The sequence below is a fragment of the Excalfactoria chinensis genome, chromosome 12 (assembly GCF_039878825.1).
Source record: "Excalfactoria chinensis isolate bCotChi1 chromosome 12, bCotChi1.hap2, whole genome shotgun sequence".
Classification (NCBI taxonomy): domain Eukaryota; kingdom Metazoa; phylum Chordata; class Aves; order Galliformes; family Phasianidae; genus Excalfactoria; species Excalfactoria chinensis.
The window spans coordinates 6,719,080-6,744,336 of record NC_092836.1 but is presented as its reverse complement, the minus strand read 5'-3'; the positions used below and the strand labels follow the sequence as shown (position 1 = coordinate 6,744,336).

Genomic DNA, 25,257 nt, shown 5'->3' with positions numbered 1-25,257 from the left:
CACCCACTGAAGCCTCCCACAGCACCAAGACACCCCCAGGCAGCAATGAGAACTGCTGAGGAGCATTCCCAGCAGAAATAATTGCTTTGTTGTCTACAGAAAATAGCTGCCACAGTGTTTGATAATGAAAATTCTCCATTTTACTTTCTTTATTTATTTATTTACTTTTTTCCTCCTAGAGAAAGGGGAGCTACGAGCTGCAACAACATAAAGTAATAAGAGTAACATTCTGACCCTAACCCTATTTTTGATAGGGGAAATGTTAACAGTAATAGTTTAAATAGGTGATTCCACTCCCTGCACCCTCACAGCCTGCAGCTGGGTCCCTTGCAGTTCCATAGTTTTGACTCCAAATCTTCCTTGTAGAACTCCAATTAAACTCAGGGAACTTCATTCCCTGTCCCCCTATGTACCTCCTGTTCACTCTTGGAATATATATGGATTTTTTTTAATAGAGCTCTGTCCTGAACAAAGCTGATTGATTCATTTAACCTGCACAGCTGCTTGGTTGATTAGGGGCAGTGAGAGTCTCAGGTGTCTCTCAGGTGGTCTCTGACCAGCTCCTATTGGGGTGGCAGAATGGGTGGTGCTGCTTGCATAACCTGGCTCTGAATCTGGCTGGATATGTGGTGTTCAGTGGGTCTGTGCCCTCAGCACTTTCCAAAGCCTTTGCAGGACTATGACTCAGCCCCACCGCAAACCTCTCACAGTGTTATTTCACAGCCACAGTGAACTGGAAGCACCGCCAGCGTGCGGGACCAACGCGAGCACGGACAGACACGGAGATGTGCCGCTTGGGAGTTAGCATCGTTATTGAGGTTACGCCGTGAAACGAGGCCAGAACAACGGCAACGCGAGACGGGAAAACGCCGCTCTGCTGTCAAGGAAATGCCACAAAAGCACGAGGGAGGGCGGGAGAGCAGCAGGCAGCTGCCGCGGGGGGCCGGGGGTGGCTGGGGCGGGAGGGGAACGGAGGACACGGGGCTCTAATGTGCTAATGTTAGCCGCTGCTCGGTGGGCGGGGGGACGGGGAGGCAGGTTTTCTTTCTTTCTTTTTTCCTTCTTTCATTTATTCCCTTTCTTTTATTTATTTTGTTTATTCCCCATTTTTACTCATTCCCTTTATTTTATTTCCTTCATTTTATTAATTTCCTTTATTTCACGCCTTCTTGTATTTCTTCTATCCCTTTCATCTCTTGGACTTAAAATTCCCTATTTCCCCACCTTTTTCCCTTCCGAAGCAAATAAAAATAGATTTCGAAGAACCAACCCCATCCTAAATGAGAGACGGTGCTCCCGGAGCGCTCCCATGGCGCGGGGCGGCTCCGCGGGGCGGTGCGGGGGGCGCGGGGCCCCGCCCGGCTGCTCCGCCCGGCGTGCGCGGGGGCAGCGGCGCGCATCCCCGGTTGGCGGCTGGCGGGCGGCTCCGCTCCGCTCCGCTCGGCTCCGCGGGGCTGCGGCGCCATGGAGGCGGTGGACCAGGTAGGTAGGACGCGTAGCTCAGCGGGTCGGACGCGATGGTTGAGCGTTGCCGTTCGCTTCTCTCTCTCTGATCGCTTCTTTCTGCCCCGCAGCTCGCCTCCGCGGGGACTTTCCGCGTGGTGAAGGAGCCGCTGGCCTTCCTCAGGGTGTTGGAGTGGGTGAGTGCCGGGTGGGTCGCTGTGAGATTGGGGTGTTTTTTTTTGATGGGTGAAGGGATGTCCCCAAAGTGAGCCTCGCAGAACAGGTGGGAGCCGGGCTGAAGATGGGGATATGGGGACCCGTCATCCTGCTGTGGTGGGATGGGACAGGGGGGTTGTGGGTGCCCCCAAGCCTTGTGCAGGTTGAAAAAAAAAGCTAAAAAAAAAAATAGAAAATCTCATTATGCATTTAGCAAACTTGTCTCTGGGCCGAGCGGGAAAGGAGGCAGATAATTGGTTTGCAGAGCAATGTCACTGTTTGTTGCTCTGATGCTCATTCGTAGTGAAGTCTGCAGGTCAAATGACATTCATCGCCAGTAGGTCTGCGGGAGGAGAGAGCTGCTCTGAACGGAAAGTTCAGAACATGTCATGGAGGATTAATCACATTCCCCTAACGCCGACTGGCTGAGGAATTATGTAAGCTGCATATTTTGGGGGGCGCATCTGCGTGCAGGTGCCTTTACCCACACTCTGGCACCCACTGTGCTTACCATAAGGAGGGGGTGTTGGGGTGTGCTGGGGGCTGCTGACCCCCAGAGCCCTTCGTGCCCAGCAGAGCTGGGTGATGTGCACATGGCTGTGGGTTTGGGATGAGGTGGTCCTGCAGTGGGGTGACCTGTGTGCAGCACTCCCAGCAGCACTGCTGCTGCTTCCAAGAGAACTGGGGTGCTCAGAGGCTGAGCCCTGGGCTCTCCCTGCTGCTAGCTGCAAAAGCAATTGTGGAACAGAACAGGGAATGAAGCTATTTCCATGGCAAATCACTGCTGGGAGTGTGGTGTCTTCGCTATGTGCAGCTGTGCTGGTGGTTGCACGGCAGTGAGCTCCAGGGGCACAGACTTTGACCTTGCAGGAAACTGTTCCCCACAGTGCATTGGCATTTTTGGGGCAGTACATGGGAGCTCTCAGGGCTCTTTCCCTGACAGTTGTCCAGTTCTGTAACTTTTTCCGACTGCTAAATGTAAACCTGCCTTTGTTGTGGTTGAAAGTCACTTGTAAAAACTCTTCTGTTGCTCCATCTGCACATTGCCTGTCTGCGTGTATACAAATAGACAGGGGTCTGTAACAGAAACAGAACTCACTGGTGCTGCTGGGGTGGATCAGCCCTTTGGAAATGAGCAAAAGGATGCAAAGTGTATCAGAATTCAAGATGGTCTGAGAAACTACTTCAAATTTTGAATGTAAATGTGAGTGGAATTAAGCACACCTTAGCATTCAGAGTCAGACTTTATTAACCTGACAGGCTTTGTGGATTACCTGAATTCCAGCTCTCTCACTTCATCTTGCTGCTCCCATCCTTTTCCTTTCTCCATGTGCCCACCAGCTCTGCACCATCTCTGGTCCCAGTAAGTGTCTGTCTCTCCCTCTGACTCCTTTTCACTCCAGCTGTCATTTTGAACTCCAAAACAGACCCAGAGCTCTGGCAGATTCTGTGGCAGCTTTCACATTCCCCAGCAGCATCGCAGCCTTCAGTGCACTTGATCAGAACAGTCAAATTTCGCTGCTAATTGCTGGATTTACAGCTGTTTCATTTTGGGTGTTAAATGATGTGTGAGTGGGGCTTTTATGCAGAAAGTGCTGGTGACAGTGGAATTTATTAAAGCTGCTCTCGTTAACGCTGATGAGTTTCTCGGAGGTTTACAGTAATCACCTATAGGAAGGTGTGACCGACGTGGTGTGATGACGTGACAGCTGAATCACAACACACATGGAGCTTTAGGATATGGAAAAGCAACTGCAAGTGGTTTTAAGGTCGCGTTCTTTTGGCTTATTTATCGTGTACAGGGAGGTGTTAACTTCTGCTTTTGGAAAACCTGTGCTTTTGTTTGTTTTAATGCTTGTTTCCCAGAAAGCCAAGCTCTGGATTTCAGATGCTGTTAGGACACAGGGGTGGGAGGGCTACAGCATGGGTGGCACGTTGGGACCAAAAGATCCTCAGCTGGTCCAGGCAGACCAATCCCTAATGTGTGCTCCCATCTTGTGATTGATTAGGATAGGTCCATGGAGGAGGTAGCTCAGGAGTCTGTGTCTTTATTAATAAACCTCTGCACTGTAAACAACACAAATACTTTCAAGTCTGGAGACAACCAGGATGGCTGTAGGTTCTCGGGTTGATAATTGCAGTCTGTTGGTGTGCGAGTTCTGTGCACTCACAGAGCTGTGTCTGGAGGAGCAGGCACTGGATTGGGCCTCTTGCAATCTTCTGTTTTGATTATTGCTGAGCACCACGAGAGAAGATGCTGAAATAGGACTGATTCTTCTGAATATTCATGGTATGTTTTCATTTGTATTTCTTGTGTACTTTGCCATCTATTTCCAAGCAAGAAATTGCATTTGGAAGCCATTAACAGACAACGTTGGCTCAGGCCCAGGAAAGGTTAGAAAAAGAAAGAAGTGACTTGTAGCAATTGAGCACCAGAGCTGTGTTTTTTTTGGGGGGTGTGGGGGAAGTTCAGAGCTCTACACTGGTTATCAATGGTGTACTCACAGCATAGGGATCACAGTTCTGGGCTTGGAAAATTGAGCACAGCTGTGCTAGATAGGCTCTGGGTGTTCCCAGTTCTGAGTCAACTCTTGCTTTGTAGCATGTGTTGGGGCAAGCTGCTGAAGGGCTGCGATTGCTCTGCTGCCCTTCGTCCCCCTGCTTCATCTTCACTTGAGACAAGGGGATGCTGCTGAAGTTTATTTCTCATAATTGTCTGCTGTGGCTCTGCGGTCCTCTGTGACCAGTTAACAGTGTCACAGCTTTGCCTGAGAAATGACACTCCTCAACGTGCACCTGACAACAGCGAATAAAGAAAGATGAAAGAAATATATTTGTTTGTCTCCCTGGATTAATTTCCGTCACGTGGATGTCTGGATGTGTTTGGATAGCTTTGATTGGGTCGGTGAGAAGTAAGCAGGAAAAGCAAGTTTGTCAGTTGTGTTATATTTGTGTCACGGTTGTTGCTTCTCTGGAGTAAATCTACTGAAAAGCAGAGCTTTGTGTGTCTACAATGTGGCATGTACATCCAGTGCTTCCTATGGAGCCAGGGGTTACCTGCAAAAGTATTTTAGTAAGTGGCCTTAGGCTGAGGTTTTAAGAGCCTTTCACCTCTCTTCCTTGCTTACAGAGCTGTGCTGCTGCTCATCCCTTGTACATTGCAACATGTGTACCTGGGAGCAGTCTTAGAGCTGTGGTTTCTGGTTATTGGTGGTGTTGCATGCTGAAAATTGCTGCTGGGGCTTTTATTAAGAGGAGTTGGATGTTGACATTGAGATGCTTAATGAACCTGAATCTATTTGAAGAGTTGTTGCAATTCTTGCTTTGTGCAGAAAAATTACATTCTGGTCTTTGTGTGACTGCAGATAGTTACTGCAAGTGGTTCTGCTCAAGATGTACAAAAGGTTTCCAGAGCAGTGCCTGGGATTTGGACAACAGATTCCCATTCATCTCTGATGGAAACTGGACATAGGGATTGCCAAGGAAGTTTAAAACTGTGTGCACGTGGACCAAACTAACCCTGCTCTGCTTCTTTGCCCTCATGATGTGATCTTTTGGCTTGGCAGCTAGGAAGAAAAGCCTGGCAAGAGCGAAGCTTGCTTTGTTTGCCTGGCCTCTAAAAGGGTTAGCAACCTTTCCCTGCAAACAGATGTGTGCGTAGAAGGCAGAGGGAATCTCAGTCTACAAAAACTGATGGAAAGTCTTATCTCTTGTCCTAATCCAATCTGGCCATGGTGCCCTTCATTGGATTATATTTGCATATGAATAGCCATAAGTAGGTGCTTGCTTCCAAGCGTGTCCTAGGAAATCCTAGATGTCATGAGTTGATGAAAATCATCATAATAAAACAAGTTACCTGAACAAGGCGTTGTGATCAAGTATTATGGGCCTGAGATTCTTTTCAAGTTGTTGGAGCCACTTCATCACAGATTTTTATTGAAACCCTGACCCCAGTTACTATCTCAGGGGCCGTGTATGTGCAGCATCAGGTCAGTATGTGTGCTACTTAATGAAAACATGTCAATCCATTTCTATGGTATTTTAATATTACAAAGGTAATTACCATGTAACTACCCCTTGAAGGGATGATTTCTTATAGGTGGTTTAGCATAACGCATGCAAAACACTTTGCAGTTCATCACAGGCAAAAATTCCCACTTTGGAACAAGGGGATGTGAGCACCCAACAGAATGGAGCCCTGTGAGCTGGCTCTGTTGGTCCCTGTGGTTGGACATACAGCTTCTGGATGCTCTGCAGGGCATCACTCTCTGCAGCCTCACTGAAGAGACAGATGTGAACCTGTATCTCATCATTGGTGGGACTGGAATGATGGCAGCAGAAGCCCTCAGTGCAGACAGTGTTTTACTGTGTAGTTTTAAAGTCTCAGCTTCTGGGAGTCTTGTGATTCTGAAACCTTTGGCTCTGATAAGCCATATGCTACCATATGGTAGCAGAAGAGAGATGGAAGCCCTGAAGACTGAAAACCCAGCAGACAAGCAAAGGAACAGAAAATCTGTTCTGTGATCCCCTGTTTCCATGCAGACTGCACAGAGCTGGCTGTTCTGCACACTGCTCACATGCATGTTTGTCATGTGTGGTACAAATTCAGGAACAGGCAAAGAAGGAAGGAGGAAAGGCCAGCGATTCCTGACCACGTTGCAAGTAAAGAGCATCTTTCATCTGAGATGTGCCTGCCATTTCTGCTTGGGCTCAAGCTATAATCATGGCAGAATCAGTTTTTAAAGGTCACCTAACAACTCACTGAAGTCTTGATGATTCTTAGGCAGGCTAAGATGAGGCTGAGTGGGACTGGGTGTGCAGGAGTTACACTGGATTAGTGTGGCTGAGAAAGTGTGCTTTGGGAAATGGGGGCTCTTTGGAGTGAGGAACTCCATAGACATCCCTGATTGAAACTGGTGAAATCTCTTTATGTTAAGCCAACTTCCTGATGGCAGACTCAGCTGGTGTTATCTGAGTGTGGCTGTTCCAAGCTGTAGGAATAAAAGATGAGGAGAGAAACTCATTAATGCTAAATTTGATTATATATGCAAACCAGGTTTCTATGAAAGGAAGAACAAAAATCATCTGACTTTCAAACTAGCAAGGAGATGTATGGAGATAGAGGGGCTGTGCCATTAGACATACACAGTTACAGGATCCTTGCCAATTTTTATGAGGGAGATGTTTCAGTCATCACTCCTGTAAATCAGCATCTGCATAATTGGAGCCTTGGGTGAAAGCCCTGCCTGTTGACATCTCTGGATTCCAGTGTTGCAGTCAGGGAGGAATGTGCTCATGACAAAGAGCTGCCATTCTTTGGATACTGCAGTCTCCATGTGAACCTGGCCTTGTGTACCAGCTTCTCCTTGGAGCTGAGTGAAAGCTATCAGGTGTTATACTCCAGGAATACAGAGCAACAAAAAGCACTTGCCTGTCTGCCCACCCAGACTGGCATCTGGCCAGAGGGGTCTTAAAGGTGGTGATGGGTTGGTGGTTGGACTAGGTGGTATTAGTGGTCTTTTCCAGCCTTAATGATTCTCTGATAATGGCTTTTGCTCTTTGGGGGGGATCCAGCAGGTGCTGCAAAGAACATAGTGGAAAGGAACATGTGGAGGTGCTGCTTTTGAGGTGTTGGATCAAAGTGGCACATGTACTGCAAAGACACAGTTGCTAAGGTGACAGTTTGCTTTCTTTTTGGCAAAAGGAAAAGAATACTGAATATAGACCAACTGCCAGCTTTTGTACTGGCAAAATTTTGTATTTAATTTGCACAGTTTCATCTTTTAGCCATTGTAGAAACTTCTTGAGTTGGTCTTTGGAAGCAGTGATGCTTCAGACCACTCAGCATACTGCACTTGCTCAGCTGGAAAAGCCAATAGTGCAGCTCATTCTCAAGGAAATGCACAAGCCATGTAAACTGATGGTGTTTTCAATGAGTGTAACTGCAGATACAAATCATGGCGTTAAAAGAGTTTGTCAATGGCATTCAGTCAGTCAGAGAAGTAGTTTCAAAGAACCATTTATAAAAACCAAAAAATGTTAGATATTGCTTTATTGGCGCTTTATTTCACCAGCACTTAATAAATATTCAGCTGGTAATGGCCTTTAGTTGTGCCAGTGGAGATTCAGGTTGGATATTGGGGAAAAATGTCTTCTCAGAAAGAGTGGTGAGGGCTGCCCAGGGAGAGGGTGGAGTAACTGACCCCAGAGATGTTAAAGAACTGTGGAGGTGTGGCACTGAAGGTAGAATAAATATGTCCTGTAAAACTCCTACCCTGTCATCACGATCCTTTTTCCATGAGAAGTACCAGAGCCTGTTGCAAACAGCCTGAGTATTTGTGGGAGTAGGCAGCTGTGTGCCTCTGCCACCTCGGCTGGTGGTTCTGGGTAACTGCTCTTCACACTTCCCTGAATTTCCAGCAGAAGTTTGTGATATCTGTCCTCAGACTTTGCAGCTGATGTACGTGCTTTGCCCTCTGGTGTTATTCCTCAGGTGATGCGGATCTGAAGTATCTTTGGTTTGAATTGCTAATCCTCGGCTCCAGCCCTTTGACATTTGCCCTTTGAGTGCTCATATTGGCACCTCAAACTTGGCTCTGTAGAATCAGAGAATTGTAGAAACATTAAGGTTGGAAAAGACCTCCACGATCATCAAGTCCATCTGTCAACCCCTCACCGCTGTGCCCACTAACCACGTCCCTAAGTACCACCTTTCTGGTGATGGTTGAAATGCTTCCCTGGCCCATCTCAGTGCAGGTTGGACCCTGAAAATGGGCTTATTACTGCGAGCTGCGTTTACCTATGTGCTTCTTTAGTGTGGAGCAGTGCTTTATTGGAGATGGTTCATCAAAACCTCTTCCTGTAAAACCGCAGTGAGCGTGGGGTTCCTCCCAGCATTGCCAAATGCTGCAGCCATAAGCCTGCAGAGCTCTGCGGATCACCATCTCCCAGGGCAGCCGGCATGCTGGAGCAGAATTAGGTCCCACTTTGCAAGAACACGCCTGCCAAAAGAATTAAACAATGGATGCGTTCCTAGTTAATTTTAACATTTTAATTAAATTCTTTGCTGCTGCGTGCCTTTGATCTCAGAAAGCTGATATACATAATGTCTTTTGTTGTGTCCTAGCTGCGTTTTATTTCAGACTTACTCATGGCTGCTGGGACGTATTTGAGTATGAATAAAAGTACAGAACCACATGCTGTCAGGTGAAGAGTGCATCACAACTTGCTTTGCCAATTGGCGACCAGAGGCATACGGACTGTGGGATGATGTGGGCAGTATTGGTGGTAGATGGATGGTTGAAGTAGGTGATAAACTAAAGGTCTTTTCCAACCTTAATGATTCCATGATTATTGAGGAGTATTTTAGTGATGTCTCAGTAGAGCTTCTTTCTGGATGTAGTCTCTCTCTCTCTCTCTCTTTTTTCTTTCTTTATCTTTTTTATTTTAATCTACTTTTGTAAATGGTAATGCAAGAGGTTGGTAGGAACACTCAGTGATTGAATGGCTGGGGTATTAAAGTCAGCTTCCTCCTGTTTTATAGCCTGTGGGCAGTGACTGAGGAGCTGTGGAACATTTGGGCTGTACCAGGTGTCAGGCAATCCCAGTCACTGTTGCATCAAAGTTGTTTGTAGAGCCGACTGGAGAACATAGTTTCACTTCAGGGGAGAAAAGTCACTTTTCATATAAGTTTCCATTGGAAACTCTGGCTTTCTAGTGAGATTATGAGCGAAGAAATATTTTTGCCAGAAGCCACAGTCTTTCAATTCAACACTCAATTGGAGGTTCAGGTTGGATATCAGGGAGAAGTTCTTCGCTGAGGTGTTGTCTGGGCACTGGAACAGACTTCTCTGGGAAGTGGTCATGGCACTAAACTTGGCAGAGTTCAAGAAGCATCTGGGCAATGCCCTCAGACACGTGGTCTGATTTTTGGATGGTCCCTTGTGGAGCCAGGAGTTGGATTTGATGATCCTTATGGGTCCCTCCCAACTCTATCCTTTAAGGAGCAGTGATCAGGTTCCCCCTCCAGCATCATGCTGTTATGCACCAGGCTTGCTTCTGGAGGAGCCGGAGCCACTTACGCCCTTGGCACTGGGACTCGCAGGGGAGGGTTAACATTTTTGGAGCAGAGACAGTACGCTCTTGGAAAAAAGTGAGCAAGTAAAAAACGCAGAAAATCCTTTTGGTGGAAAACCTTCAGCTGTCAAGCACTGATTTTTAGACAGCATGCATATTGGCATTGTAGTTTATGCTTATACTTTGTGCGTGTGGCAGGAGGCTCTGTGCAATCAGAGCCCATCCCAGTACCAGATCTGTGCTGTCCCAGATTGCGGGGCCTTGGCGGGCAGCTGAGGCTGTGTCTCAGTGGCTGACATATGTGAGGACTCAGGGTGGGTGCAGCAGAAGGTCGCCTGCTGCCACCAAGCACGATGCTGCGGTGCGGTAGAAATGAGCTCCTTGTCTGTACTGCTCCCTGCATCTGAACCATTTTTTTCCTTTTTTTTTTTTTCTCCCATCCTTTCCATCATGGTTTTCACAGTAGATTGACAGCAACAGGAGAGCAAGGACAGGCTTGGGGCAGAACTGCGCCAGCACAGCTTGTGCTGCTGAGCAGTGAAATAGAGAAGCTCTTTCTGCCACAGCATCCAAATGTGCAACAAACCCAACAACCGCTTTTCCATCTTTTTGTTTCTGTGCTCATTAGCACTGGCCACCCGTTGATGTTGTATGGGTTGTTAATGCAGCTGAAGAAGCTCTGACAAAGCGCACAAATATTGTTTCCGCAGCTTAGTGCCTAAAAAGTAGTGACTCAGCAATGATCTCATGGGACAAACAGTTCCCAGCTCTTCCCAACTTGCAATGAGATCTGCACATCCCTGGGCTGCTGGAGGCAGGGCTCTGTGTACCCCACATCTGCATCCCTCCTGCACAGAGGCTGCTGGGTGTGAGCAGAAGAGTGCTCTCTTCAAAGAGATTTTCTGGGGGATTTTTACGCTCCATCCCGTGATGTGCTTTGGGATGCATTCAGCTTTCTCTTCTGAATAGGGCTCCAGATGATGGAAATAAATTATCATAAATTAGAATAGATTGCACTCTTCAGCATCTCTACATCTGTCATTATGTTTCTTTAACAGCTCAGTTTAACATTTATACACACTCTGACAGCAGCTACTGGTGTGTATGCTATAAATATTGGCTTGCAGAAGACATTAATGGAGTTTAGGTAAACGTTTGATGACGCTGAGATTCTGTTCCATATGGTGGCATGCAGCAAAATCGAATTCAATGTGCCATGTATAGCACGCCTGTGTTCCGTATGCACCGTCCTCTTGGCATTCTGCACTACCAAGAAGTGCAGGTGCTTTCAAAGAGGAAAGTGAATTTCTTGCTGTCAGTTCTGTTGTTTATCACCTGTGCTGTTTGCAGTGCTTGAAGCCAACTTGTGACATGTGTCACAGAGTCGTTAAGGTTGGAAAAGACCTCCATGATTGTCCACCCATCACCACCATGCCCGACATGTCCCTTGTATGGATGGGAAGGGGCCAGGGAAACGAGGTGTCTCTGAGAAGCAGTGGGCTGGAATTGGGCAGTGTTCTACTGACTGACAGGAGGACAAATAGCTCAGACATCATAGCAAGAGGTAGGAAAAACAATATTCTGGTCCCTCTGGCGTGCCTTGCCATCGTCCAATAGAATTTGGATGTCTCCTGCAAAACTTTCTCTTTTTTTTTTCTTTTTTTAAACTTTTTTGCTAATTGCAACACCTTGATTAGTGCAGCCTGATGATGTGGCTGTCTCCTCTGCAGCATTTCTCTGATGTATCCTTGTTTTGAGTTAGCACTAACTAGTTACCTGACCTAAACCTCCCCTGTCTCATTCCCCCTTGTCCTATCACTATCCACTTTCGTGTTCAGTGTTTTGTTGGCTCTGTGCTGCAGAGGGGCAGCTGCAGTACAGGAGCTGGACAGCCCAGATGTGGGGCCCAGGAGAACATCTGGCTCAGGCTGGCCTCTGGGCACAGCTGCTTCGTTTGCCCCTGTGTAATGCAATGTAAGTAATGAAGCAACCTCAGTGTACAAAGCAGGGCAATCCAAAGAATGCTCTTCACACTGTGAATTGCTGAAGGTCTTTATGATGCCAGTGAATTAAAAGTCTGAGTAGAAAAAAACCCTGCAGTGCTGTAAGTTCAAGTCACTTCTTTCACAAGCTGTGAGTGGGGAGGGGAAGAGATAAGTTATCTGAATGGCAATGTATTTAAATTGTGTCTCTGGCAGAGTGCTGGGTTATTGAACAGAAAACAGTGCGCTCCCTGGCATGTAGAGAACTGGAGATGTTTTTGTGTATACCATATGGGTTTTCTTTGGTGGCATTACCCCTTGTGATCGGGATTGTTAGGTAAATTTTCAGACCCTTGCAGGTTGCTTCTTTTAGAAGACGTAGCTTCAGGTGTTTCAGTGATGTGCCTGTGTTTATTAGCATAGGGATGCTGCTCCATTCCTCCTGGCTGGGTACCAAGCCCTCTTTCTTACCTTTTCTCAGGTTTCCAGGTTTTATCATTGTTCTGCCCAGTTATATCGTCCTTCTGCTTCAGCCTTCCTGCTCTTGCTGCCTCCTGCAGAAAGAAATGTGTTTACAAGACTCTTTCCACCAGAGCAGACTTGCCTATGATTTTCCTCTGGGCAGCTAATTGTATCTGAGCTCGGGGCTTGCATTTACGTCTCTTGAATGATGCTATAAAGAACTAAATAGTATTTAAAGAAAGGCAGTGTTTATGTTTGCTTGCTCTTAAAGACATTTCAACCCAGGCAATGTGATTTCATAGTGAGCCTTGCTCCATCCAGCCTTCTCCAAGCTGCAGGAGAAGCTGAACTCACAGAGGGCAGTTTCAAAATGCTGAAGTCCCCTTTTCTTTCAATGTCTTGTATTTTCTGGGTCTTTTAGCTCTTTGAGGTGTGTAATTTCGGGCCTGGAGGCTCTGCCTGCAGCCCTGACCGTGTAGCTATGGCAGGTTTCTCTGTGATGCCCTCATATGAAAGGTGGATTTGAGGAGGGATGTTTTGTAGTTAGGTAGAAGTTCATGGAAATGAGACACGTGCATCTTGAGAATATCTCCTTCTGGGGGTTATTTAATTAATTGCAATGTTTTGTTTAGCTCCAAACTAAGCTGTAAAGATGCTCTTGGGTAGAAGGGAGGGAAAGATGAGGCAGGGACGCAGGCTGCCCAGGGAAGTTGTGGATGCCACATCTCTGGAGGTGTTCAAGGCCAGGTTGAATGGGGCCCTTGGCAGCCTGGTTTGTTGTCTGATATAGTGGTTGGCAGCCCTGGCCATGACAGGGGGTTGGAATTTGATGATTTTTGAGGTCCCTTCCAACTCAAGGCATTTTATGATTCTATAAAAGGACCCCTTGTTCTGAGTGGATTATTTATTTTCAAATATACATAGTGTTCTGACAGAAAGTGAGTCTATGTGCTGCTTTAATTAATCTGTCAAGTTTTATCTTTCACGTATGACTGATGTTCATAAATCCTCAAACTATTTCTTTTAGGCTTTCTTGTATAATGAAGACCCATTCCCAGCTCTAGTTGTCCTCCTTATCTGGCCATAAGCCCCTCGAGGGTAGGATGGGAGAAATGTTGCACTTTTTTTGCACTCAATCAGTGCTGGATCTCAAAGTTTAAAAATATCACAAGTGAAAAACAAGAATGTGAGTCATACAGAAAACACCCTTCATTTCCAAGGAAGTATAAATATCAGAGAAGCACATTCTTCAGATGTTTCCTCCTCCAAACAGGTATTCACATCCAGGATTTTTGTTTGAAGTGTTCAGAGACATTGGCTCCCTGCTGTCAGAGTGACCATTATGTACAAGAGATGCCTAGCAAGTATTGATAGGTAACGTCTTCCCGGAGCTAAAATAGTCATGGAGGTGTGGGTGAGCTTTGAATGAAGGGGGAAAGTAGGGAAGGCTGCAACCTCCCTTCTTGTGGCAGTGATCTCCATAAACACCTCTTCTGCAAAGGTTGGTCCTCACTTTGAACCTGAATGCTCAACTACACCTCACACATCAGATGCTGCCCTCCGGGGCAGCACATCTGCATACTTTTAGGGAGCAAGTGTCCCACTTGCCTCTCAGCAGCTGGGAAATGAGGGTTTTGTATCAGCCAGGCTTGCTCTGGTGCCAACATGTATTAAAGTGAACGTGCGTTTCCTTGTGTTTTTACGGGATTAATATTTTCAAGGCTTTTTGATAGAAAATTGCTGAAAATTATTTAAATCTGAGGCATGCTGCAGAGATCAGAGAACTCTTATAAACTCTTGAATTGGTAATGTTGAATTAGACGTGAGAAAATCCTTTTTGGCTTAAATGGTGAATAGGCTTTTCTCAGAACTATTTACGAGTTTAACATCTTCATTCATCCTTCTAATAAGCGTTACAGCTTTGGCTTTCCCTGTGTATGCATGCAGTTCAGCCAAACTGTACATCTTTAGGGCTATCGGGGAGCCCTAGAAACTCTGTAACCTCAGTAGCAGGCTGCTGTGATAACTTGGGAAAGCAATGCTCACCTTGGTCCCACCAAGGATCTCGTTTGTGTTGCCGTTCAGAGTCTAATCGGCAGCAAATGGAGCAGAGCTTGAGGCAGTGCTTTGCTGCCTGAGGTTAGTGCCTGATGAACTGATGGGATAAATACAGTGAGAATCTGCCTTTCCCTCTTCCCTTTGAGTGTGCACGTAAGTGTTAGGTGAGCCATGTTTGAAGAGACATCATGAAGTGAGCTTTCACATATTTTCTTGAAGTTCTGTTAATTATTTCGCTGTAACGGTAAGGAACAAAGCAGAAGAATCAATATGCCTAATTATTACATCTAAATGCAAGAGAAATTAGCCAACGAACTCTCCCTTCTCTGGGGAAGATTAATCTTCCTATGCTCTATTTCAAATGTCTTCCAGAAAAATGAAAGGCTTATCACCTAGGAAACACGCGGTCCTAATCGCCCAGGTCTGGCACTTGGGCTTACAGCCAGTGAGGGGACTTGTACTGAGTTGGTCTTCTGAAGTGCAAAATTAGATTGTTTTCTTGCGTTCAGCTGTTGTAGTAGGAGTTCTGAAGCGGAGTGATTTGAATGGCAGATGCTAGCAGCACATGCACAGTATGTAATCTGGAGATGCCCCCTGGCTCTGGAAGTGTGGTGGGCCCACTTGTCGCCAAGGGGTGCCACGTGAAGGGCTGGGTTGGTCCTGGACCTGACCCTGCTGATTAGATGAGCTTTTCAGTACCAGAGTGCTGTGTTGATGTGTCTACACTGCCTTGTTTACCTCTGCACTGTATCATAAGAGCTTCTCTGACAGCTATAGGAGACTCTGAGAAGATACTGTTCTGCTGTGACCTGATGGGAAATGGCCAGGAGATGCTTACGGGTGCTCTTGGTGGGATCTTGGTTCTTCCTCCTTTAACTGGTCTCTGAAATGAAATGATAAAAGTATTTCCTGCTTACAAGGTTCAGTATTGCAGCATATTCTGGTTCTAATTCCTTGTGTTTGATGTGTGCCAAGCCAATAATATTTATGATATTTCTGTTTGGTTGATTACAATAATTTTAAGCTTTCACACAGATGTAAGATGATTTCAAATGGAGTGTTTAAAATGAGTAAATTCATCTTCACATAAAATATGTTCACTTTCACTCAGCTAGGAGGGACTGGGTCTTGATTTTTGTCATTTATTTTCTTGTTGTACTGGTAGAAATCCTAGTCTGGAAGTACTAAGATGTGTTTCCCCAGAATATGACCACATTCTAATATATGAAGATCATATCTGGGAAGAGAGGGGTTGGGTTTATACCTTGTCTGAAAACCCACCTCAGCTGAGAGAAGATTTAGCAGCTAAAATATGAAGTCCAAATAAATAGAAAATAATTTTAAGTGGGCAATTTCTTTTCATAGCACTGAGGAAATCAGGCTTACAGTTCACAAACTGAGATGACAGCTCGCTGTAGGGATATACTTCAGCCCATCAATTAGTTTACATTTTTGTATTGCATTACTCGTGGCAGTTTATTAATTAGTTTCTCTTTTGCACTCGTTGTTAAAAGGAAAAGATTTCAACTCATTATGTATCAGCCTGCAACCTTCTCCCTTCCCAAATTGCTATTTGAGTTGTGAGCAGTTCCCTTCTTTCCTGGCTGTTGCGTGGATCAGCTGGGTGATGCTGACTGGAGGGCATGGGATGGGCTAATGATGCTCCACCTGATTATGTATGTGGTCATGGAAACCCTCCGAGGTAAGACCTATGTTATCAAAATAAATTGGGCTTTTCTGCCAACTAATGGTTGGCGAGGCTTTTGCTAATGCTAGATCCTGCAGGATGATGCACTATGGAAGCCAATTAGCCTTTGCTGTGATAAGCTAGGCTTTGATTAAGCTTTTCCAGGCTTTCTCATTGCAAGAAATACGTATTACTCATTGAACATGCAAATGCATTTGCAGTGTGTAATTACAAAATCTTCTAAAGGAGTGGCGTATTTTAAACAGGGCTTTCGTTTCACGCTTATTCCTTCGTTGCACTTAACGACTGGTTCACACAGGCTAATTCAGCAAGCGTAATTGACTGGTTTTAGGAGTTAAAATATCCTGTTGTTAAATGTTTTCTGCTTCAAATACCAAATATAATGAAGACCATTGCAGTGGGTATGTAAGCTATCTGCAGCAGCTCAGAACACCTTACTCTGCACAAGGAGCTTTTGGGAAGCAGTGAGCTGGCAGTGCTGCATCCATTGATAGCACTGCCTATATTGGTTTGAGGCAATATAGGAGTGATCCTGCTCTGATGATGTTGAGAACAAATGCTTTCTCTGTAGCCAAGGACAGGGTTAGCTTTTATTCCGCTGCATGTGCATCATGTTCCACTTGATGGGAATTAATTTATTGATCCAATTAGCTCCCAACCTGCTTACAGAGTAATCACAGATGAAACAATGTAATTAAAATTACTCGTGGCTGTGTATCATGTCTATAAACTTTGACACTTGGGATTTGGACTGTATGGTGTGCCTTCTGTCAGTGATAATGGATTGCAAAGAGCACCAGGAGGTTAACATATTCTCACACTCATAAGGAATACACTTACTATGTTACTTTCTTGTATATGGTGTTGTTACCTGTGCGACTGGGTCGTGTTTCTTACCTGGTCATGAAAATTATGATAACTTTTGTCTGTTCACCTCAGAGATTATACAAGCTCATGTATCTATGTTCATATGCCGCAGCTTTAGAAAAAGCTTAGGAAATGGATTTCTTTCTTCTGGTTCTAATTAATTGTTATGGTCTTCATGTGTAACACGAGCATTCCTATAGGTGCGTATGCTTCCCATTTGTGATGCCTTTAGTTTACTGCCTGCCTAACCCCATGAAATTCCTGCAGAGTTATATACTGTGGCATGCTGATATGACCTAAGTTTGGCCTGCTTGGCATCTTCTGAAGTGAGTAATGGCCTTACTCCTGTTCTTCATTGTTGCTGAGGGAACCGAGGGCTGGAGGGTTCAAGAAGAGCACGGTGGGAAGGTTGCAATGCATCTTTCACTTGTGGGGCTTTGCTCTTTCAGCCCATCAGTTTTTCCTGCTTGTCTCCTGGGTGCTCCCAGAGTTCCTGCTAATGGTCACAGAGCAGGCTTCTCTTACTCAGAAACCACGTGTCTACCCTTCTCCATACTAGCAGTTTTCAGGTGTCCCACAGGACACTCAGCCTAAAATAGCCTGAACGCTTCTCCTGTTTTATTTTCCTTGCCAGTTTTCACGCATGTACACAGGCTCCAGTGAGGCATCAATCTGAATGTTACTGTCCTTCATTTAAACAAAATTCCATCTGTGATAGACATTTTTGCAAGTGAGGGTTCCAGGATTGATGTTTGATTGTTAATTGTCTGAGCTGTGATTTGAATTCTGCAGCATTTGGCTTTAGTTGTTTTTTGTGTTTTCTTATAATCTTAAGAATTGTTTTTTGTGGGTTTTTTTTTCATTCTATCAATAGTAACTGCAAACTTGAGCATATGCTGCAAAAAGCACGGAGGCAAAGCATTCAGATAGAGAGAGAACACAAGTGCCTTTTTAATCTGAGAAAATTAGCAGAAGGGATTCAACTTCCAGCAAATTGTGGCTTCCGATCCGCAAGCTAAAATCTGCATATTAGTCACCAGTTATTTTTCCAGATTTCCAGTTCGTTCTGTTTTCTTATTTAAAGATGCTGCAATTCTCTTTCAGCCCTTTCAGACTCTGTTTCGTAACTAGTTTCCTTGGTGTGGGGGGAGGGAAGGGGGAGCCAGCATTGTCACCACCACTGTTGTTATAGCTCACATCTAGCAGGTCATGGTTTGTATCTGCCTCTAACCAGCAAAGGTGCCAAACTGTTTTTTAGTCAGGAGGAAACTGAAACCACCATCAGTGGTGTCCACAGAGCAGGCAAAGAGCCGGTACAATGAGGGCAATTGCAGCATAACCTGCTGTCTCTCATGGTTACCTAATATTGATACCATTTGGTGCTGCCTGTTAGCATATACAGCTATTATTTTCTATCCTAAATTTACATGAAGAGGCTCTTCGCCTCCATAACTTGGAGGGATACAAAGAGGGAAAGATAGGTTGGGAGCAGAAGGCAGCTTCAGCATAGGCCAGTTTTGTGTTTGCAGTGCCTATTTCCAGATTAGTTTAGCTGGTGAACAGAAAACCATCCCACTTTATTATCTATTTTTTCCACCCAGAGGATCATCCGTACTTGTGCTATCCAGTGTCCATTTTTCTTCCTTATGCTCCTCTCTTTTGTCCCATTTTTCCCTGCTGTGGACCTGATCAAGGCCTGGAGATGTATGTGTAGAGGTCTGTTGCTCATGGGGAAGACTTCTGTAGTTGGAACAAGACTTCCTAACAAGCATAAACCAGGGCTCCTAGTTTGTTCTTCAACCTGTTACAGAGAGACTTAGAGATTTTCCCACCTATGCTGGTAGATACAGGAGTGGAAGAGAGTCTGTGCTTTTAGGTTAACCACTGAAAACCGTTTTTTATCCCCATGAAATACTGTAGGGCCATTAAAGCAAAACGTTTGTTGTAATTTTATATGTGTACACATAAAGACTGTAAAGCAAAACGAACTTTATCAATTTGATGGCGCTCATTATACCAGAGCAATATTTTTTATGGAGTCCTTCTACTTCATTGCTAGATCATTTCTGTTTTGTCTTTAAATTTGCTTGAATGCATTCTGTGTTTTGGAGGAACATTCCCCCTTTTCCCCCCAAAACAGTGTCTCATGTCTGATATTTTTCTTACTTGAAGTAAACGCTTAGAAGTGCAATGCTGACCTTGTGGTGGGTGAGGATGAACTCATGGTTGTGTTGCCTTTGATGACACAGCTCTGTACTGAAAACGTATTCTGTTTATTTTCTGTCAGGGCCAAGTAATATGCTCATTCAAAAATTTTCCTCCTCAATGCCATGCCATTAATAAAGTCTGTTTTGTAATACCCAGAGCATTGTCTGTTTTGTGTTTTCCTTATTTATTTTCAGCATGACCTTCATATTGGATTTATCTGTTGTTAGGCTGAGCAAGTAACAGCGTTCTATGGTGTTGTGCTGCTGCACATACTAACAGCGTTTGGCTGTAAATTGACAGTTGCTGTGACGCATTTATGTGGAGGCAGTTGGTGATTTCCTTATTCTAAGACATCGCTCTTCTAAAAAGAGCTTAACAAGGAGAAGCTGGCCTAAATTCAGCTGTCGTGCCAGCGGATGCACCTGCAAAAAGTCCTGGTGCTGAGGGGGCACTGAATGGCGTCTCCATAGATTGCTGCAGCCATCATCTTGATTTTGCAGCAAATCACCAAAAGAAAAACAAAAGTGATTTGCCATGGGTGAATGTTGACACTTTTTGACACTGATGAGGCAATGGGGAGACTGTACGTGTGTGTCACCCAAACAGGGTAAATAAGTTCTGCTTTCTGGAGCATAGCTGTGATATGGCTGTGCTGATGCATCTCTGGGAAATAGTTGGGTGCTGTCGAAGTTGGACCCTGTTCTAAAATGAGCTCGGAGTTGTTTGTGTAGGTAAGAAAGGTGCACGTTTCCATTGGCATGCTGATTGTTACTATTGCAAGCAGAGGCTGTGATTGCAGTCTGTGTTCCTCCAGGAACATGCTTAGTGCAGATATACCCTCTGAAGATTTATCTATCAGAAATATTTTCCTCTCGTTCCACTGTTATTTTTTATTTATTTATTTATTTTAAGTGCAAGCTTGTAAAACATGGGCAAAATGTAGGGCTGAAAGGAAGAGAAGCCAGGAATACTAAAGAGAGAGAGAGAGAGAGAGAGAGCTTGCTTGAAAGTGTTGGCCAAGCAGCTGTTCGTGCCTCCTATTTAGCATGAATGGAAGACATAGCCCTGATTAAAAATGGTAGGTAGCAGCTGCACAGCCTGGGCTAAGGATTACCAGATGGTTAACTGTGATTGACTTGTCTCCATGGAGCTCAGTGGGGAGGGAGGAATGGAATATCTGAAATGTGATGAACATGCTAGGTACACAATTTTTTTTTTTAATTTTTTTTTTATTTTTTATAATGAATGTGCCAGATTTGTTTACATGCTTCTTGAATAAAATATGGCTGCTAGTTTGACTCAAGACAGACATCTTTAGTACATGCTATGTTGCAAAACCTTGCTCTTTTGATTGTAGGTGTGATGATTTCCCCCCTCCTTCCCCACCCTCACCCTCACCCCCCCCCCCCCCTCCTTAGAGCTGTGATACAGCATAAAATAATTGGTTGACAGAATGTTGATTCTGCAGTACGGGGAGGATTTGCACAGATGGGAGTCAAAATATGTCTCCTTGCCTTATGCTAATGCCACCACAAAGGTTAGAAAGAAGTTCAGAGCTGAATGTGGAATCCTTGTGCTTGAGCTGTTGCAAAGTGTTTGAAGTTGGTACCTGAAGAAAGAAGATCTGAGTCCAAATGCTCTCGCTGTCTGCTCCCTCTGTTTTCAGGAGGTCAGTGTATTATTTGCACAGCGATAGTAACTCAGCTGCTTTTCCTTCATGTGTGTCTGTTATGGCCAAAGTGGAATATTTTCAAGCCCGGGGAGGGCCCGTGCTCAGCAGAAAGGCAGGAAAACACAGATAGCTCTAAAAATACTGTGGCGAAGGGATGACACATCCGCACGACTCCAAACAGCATCTTCTAATGGGGCTTGGCCAAATTTCTTCCAACTGCCAAACAATTGGCACTCGTGTGAGCAATATGTTCCGCAGAGGCTGTAGCCATATGCATGGTGATGTATTCATCCCACAACCCATTTGTCGGGATGAGGAGAAAAGCAAGCAGCGGTCAGGGCTACGGCCAGCGTGCCTCTCCCGGCTCTCCAGGGTAGTCCTAGCATCTTGTGACTTAGTTTCCTATCCTGTGAGCTGCTTGGCAGCTCTCACAGTGGGGTTTTGGAGGGATCTCAGAGCCCAGGCATCCCTGATGCCCCCAGGGCTCTCTCAGGCAGAGCATCCCTTGTGCTTCCGACCTTCTGCTCTGAGCGGCTGCTGGGACTTGGTTGGCAGGCAGGAGCTGCAGCTACCCCAAAATAGAAACCGTTTGTGTTGGGAGTAATACCTTGGCATGTTTATAGGGGGGAAAAAAATAGTACTAACAGCAAATAGTTTAGAAATGCAGAGCTAAATACTGTGTTTGAGGGAATGTATTGCCTCAGGCTGAGGGGAGTGGGAGGCTTGGGTTGTTTGTTTCTTTATCCTCTATCGTGAATATTTCTGCTTTGCCTGCATTAATTTTTAAATCAAATTACAAATATGTCAAAAAGATGGAGCTGACGCTTGTGCCAAATCTTTCCCTCAGATCTGAGTATGAATGAAATTGTGGTGCAGATTTGTCTTTGTAAGTGCTTTGTTACCTAGAAAACATTGCTTTTGAGCTCGTGACTACTGGTGTGTGCAGTGGTCTCACCTGAATGTCATCGGTGTACATAAACACAAATAAAATGATGGTTAAAGCTATCAATATTGAGATTCAGATGGTTTATTTCATCTTTGCTGTGTTTTATGTGTGCTTTGGCAATCCCATAGCCTACCTTCTCTCCTCTGCTAAACGTAATACCAAACCAAGACCTCATCTGATTTATCAAGATGTCTCTGTCCTCACATCACACCTGTAAGTACTGAAGGGAGGAGGTGGTGGTAGTCAAGGCCCTTCCTCAATGTAAGGTGAAATGTTTAGCTGTGGTTTCTTTGGTACTGTTCTGAGCATCCATGGCTGCAACAGGACTCCCAGCAGCTCCTGTGTGTGTCACATGCAGAAGGGAGAAACTCAAGGTGACAACACAACCGTGTGTGCTGTGCTGAGCCTGTATGCCATCTGGTTGGTGGTGCCCCATGAGTGGGCTTTGTCTCCTCCTACGTATTGCAGCCCATGGGTGCCAGCTGGGATGGGTGCCCACAGTCAGCTCTCTGCATTGGTGCCCTCATGTGGGGCTCGTTTCTTCTTCAGTGCTGCTTGGCAAAGCCACAAGTGAAGCAGCCTTCACGTCTTACCAAAGAAAAGGCAAAGCTGCCAAAATTTTGTCTGTTTCGAGTCAGGAAGGAATGCTGAAATTTGGAAGTGTGTTTGCCTTGAAAACGATACCAACACCTCCAACCTCAGATCTGGTCAACTGATGGGTTTTGATTTTGATCCATTATACTTTCTTTTTTACATGTGTTAAGATTTTGTAACACAATATTTTTCCACTGAAACTGTTCATTTTGAAAGCTTCAGAAAGAGAATTTTGACAATGTCAAAAAATTTCAGTACAGAACATGTCATCCCGCCTGTCAACAACTATTTGTGACAAATCAAAGTTTTAAAGGGGAACACGTTCTTTGGGAAATTTGTCTCCAGTTGCATCGTTCAGTGCATTATTTGGAATAAAAAGTGGTAAGTTTAGACCCGCAGTGAGTTATGTGGATTGAAAGCAACTCCTCTTGAGGCTCATAGGAGCGCTCAAGCTGCCTTGGAAGGTAAGTGTGTATGACCGTGCTTCTTGTGTTGTTTACTGCCATTGTAAATACTAACAAATGTGAAGAGAAGGATTTATATCGTATTGCTTTTGCACAGCATTGTCTTCTACTGGTGCAAGAAAGCTATTCAGTATGTTCATCATCAAGTATTCCCATCTGATTGAGCTGCATGTCTCTAAGTGCTTGATAGCAACCAAAAAATATCTGACTGCCTTTGTAAGCAAAACAGATGCAAGTGATTTTTCCTTCTGGTGTTGTGTGCTGAGCTCCAGGCTTTGGAAAACACAGCATCATCCAACCCCATCTACATTCTGTGTTAACCCCACCTACATTCTGTTCTGCCATTTCACTCTCAGCACAAACCCATGGTCTCCGTGTCATTTCATCACTGTGACATTTTCCTGGTGATATTTCTGGGCAGACCTTTTGTCCCCAGCAGCATAAACACTGCGGACCGGGATTTCTGTGTTGTAGCTCAAGGCCTGGAGCTCTGCACTGAGAACAGAATTTTGCAGTGAATAAAATCTTGGTGTTAGAATGCCAGGTGTCTGTGGCATCCCGCCTCATGCACTGCTCAGCGTGTCTCAGAAGGACTGTGATGAATTTGTTCTTTGGCTAATTGCTTCTGTATGCATAGCCTGCTTTATGGGTGCTTGGGTGGCTCACTTGTACTCCAGCAAATATATCTCCTGCTGTCTGAGTGCTGCCTGAGACGGAGATGGTGAATTCAGAAACTGCTTTTTTATACACGTTCTGTTTATCAGCTTAAATTAAGTGCTAAAATGAATTATTTGCATCAGTACAGAAAACTGTGGACAATTGATCCAGTTTAAGAGAAGCATGTTGTGTAAACTTATTCCATGTTTTGCAAGTGCAAAGCAGTACAAAGTTGACTTAAAAGAGCCTGCATCTATAACGTGTGATTTTGCCTTGACTGAAGTTGTGATGTTGACCTGCTGCAGTATAGTGTCTAAATATGTATAAAATACAGAAATTACATATATATATATATTGAGAGCACATATATTTGCACGCACATCTGTTTGAATATGTATGTTATATATACATGAGAAACTGAGAGCGACTGCACGATGACTGTAGGAATCTGGATTTCACCTGAGCGTGAAATATGCCCCAAACCTTGATGGGGCAACCCATCACTCTGCTGCAGTTGGGTCTGTGATGTGCTGTGAGCAGGCTGTGCTATGTGAGGCCAGATGAACCTCATCTGTGCTGCACAGGCCATGAACAACATGGGTTGTCCCTTGCTCCCTCTCCTCACCCTGGGTACCCACAGCTCCTTTCAGTTGGATGCTTCTGTGTAATCATCCTTAATTATAACCTACAGATGGAAAATGAGGAATGTTTCTGAGCTGGATTTTATTTAGAACCTGGATATCTTGGGGAAGCCACACATATGTGCCTTGCATGCCTGCATTTTTGTTTATAAAAGCAGCACTGCCTCTGTTACTTCTGTCTGCAGCCAACAGTCGTGCTGGGCTCTAATTGTGGCCCTGGGTGGCTCTGTGTTGTTTGCACCCATGGAGAGGTGCTCAGAACTTTGCTGCCCAGATGCAGCATCTCCTCTTGTGGTACTCACAGTGTTCATATGGCACAAAAATCTCATCACAGAGGATTAGAGGGTTTAGTTCTGCATTGTGCAGTTGAACTGGTTAAGCTGCACTTGGTTTATCCATGTGCCTGCATACCTTGATGAGTTCATCCTGCCCTGCAGCACATGCATATTCTGCTGAGAATGAGATTTATGATTCTGAATTTCTGGGAAAATAAAATCTAAATAAATTGCCAGAGTTGAGCAATTGATCTGGATTAATGGGGGCTGACTCTATTAGCCTAATACAAACGCTAATCTGATTCCAAACTGTTAACATATTAAAGCTGCTTAATTATGTGTTTGTTTGACACAACGTGGTAATCCTGTATGATTTGGGGTATACTGTCACAGCTCTTGACTTGTGGTGGGTCACCACTAATAAAAACACAATTGCAGCCCTTCTGTGTGGGGCAGACATTTACTTCCCCCATTGCTGGAGTGTGGCTGGGGGTAGGCGCTGCCAGGCATCCTCCTGGCTTTTATAGCCAACAAACCTGGGCTTCATCAAACAGCAATAAATACAAAAAGCAATACAGGAGGAGATCTGAAATTACTTCTGGATTAAGCAGGAGGTCAAGGGATAAGAGGATATTGCACACTGATGGATCTGGGAGGTTGTCTGGTGTCGTGCAGTGCTTTCTACCCAGTCTGGGGATAGCAAAGCTCCAAAAGTGAAAAGCCGCCTCACATCTGCTCACTGTGAGGAGTAGGATAATGAAATGCAGAATCAAAGTGGAGTGCGAGGCCTCTTGGCTCGTTAGAGCTGGGCTGTGCCAGAGGAGGAGGTTCTTTCAGTGGGAAGACCACTTGGCCACGTGAGTGCAGGTTGTGGCCTGGTCCTGGGTGTATCAGAAAGCTGCTGCTCTGATGCACGGCATCAACAAATCTCTGCTTTGCTCTCCCAGATTTCACAGGTTTTTGACACCCGTTGCAAGACCTTTGAGAT

General features: G+C 45.0%; 1 protein-coding gene across 1 annotated transcript in view; it reads left to right on the top strand.

The window, feature by feature from the left end:
- Nucleotides 1-1,359: 1,359 nt before the first annotated feature.
- Nucleotides 1,360-25,257, top strand: part of SYNPR (synaptoporin) — a 77,939-nt gene continuing 54,041 nt past the window's right edge. The window contains exons 1-2 of the mRNA XM_072347054.1: nucleotides 1,360-1,482; nucleotides 1,575-1,640. Coding sequence (XP_072203155.1) covers nucleotides 1,465-1,482; nucleotides 1,575-1,640 — 84 coding nt within the window. The 5' untranslated portion in view covers nucleotides 1,360-1,464. The remainder of the gene's footprint in view (nucleotides 1,483-1,574; nucleotides 1,641-25,257) is intronic.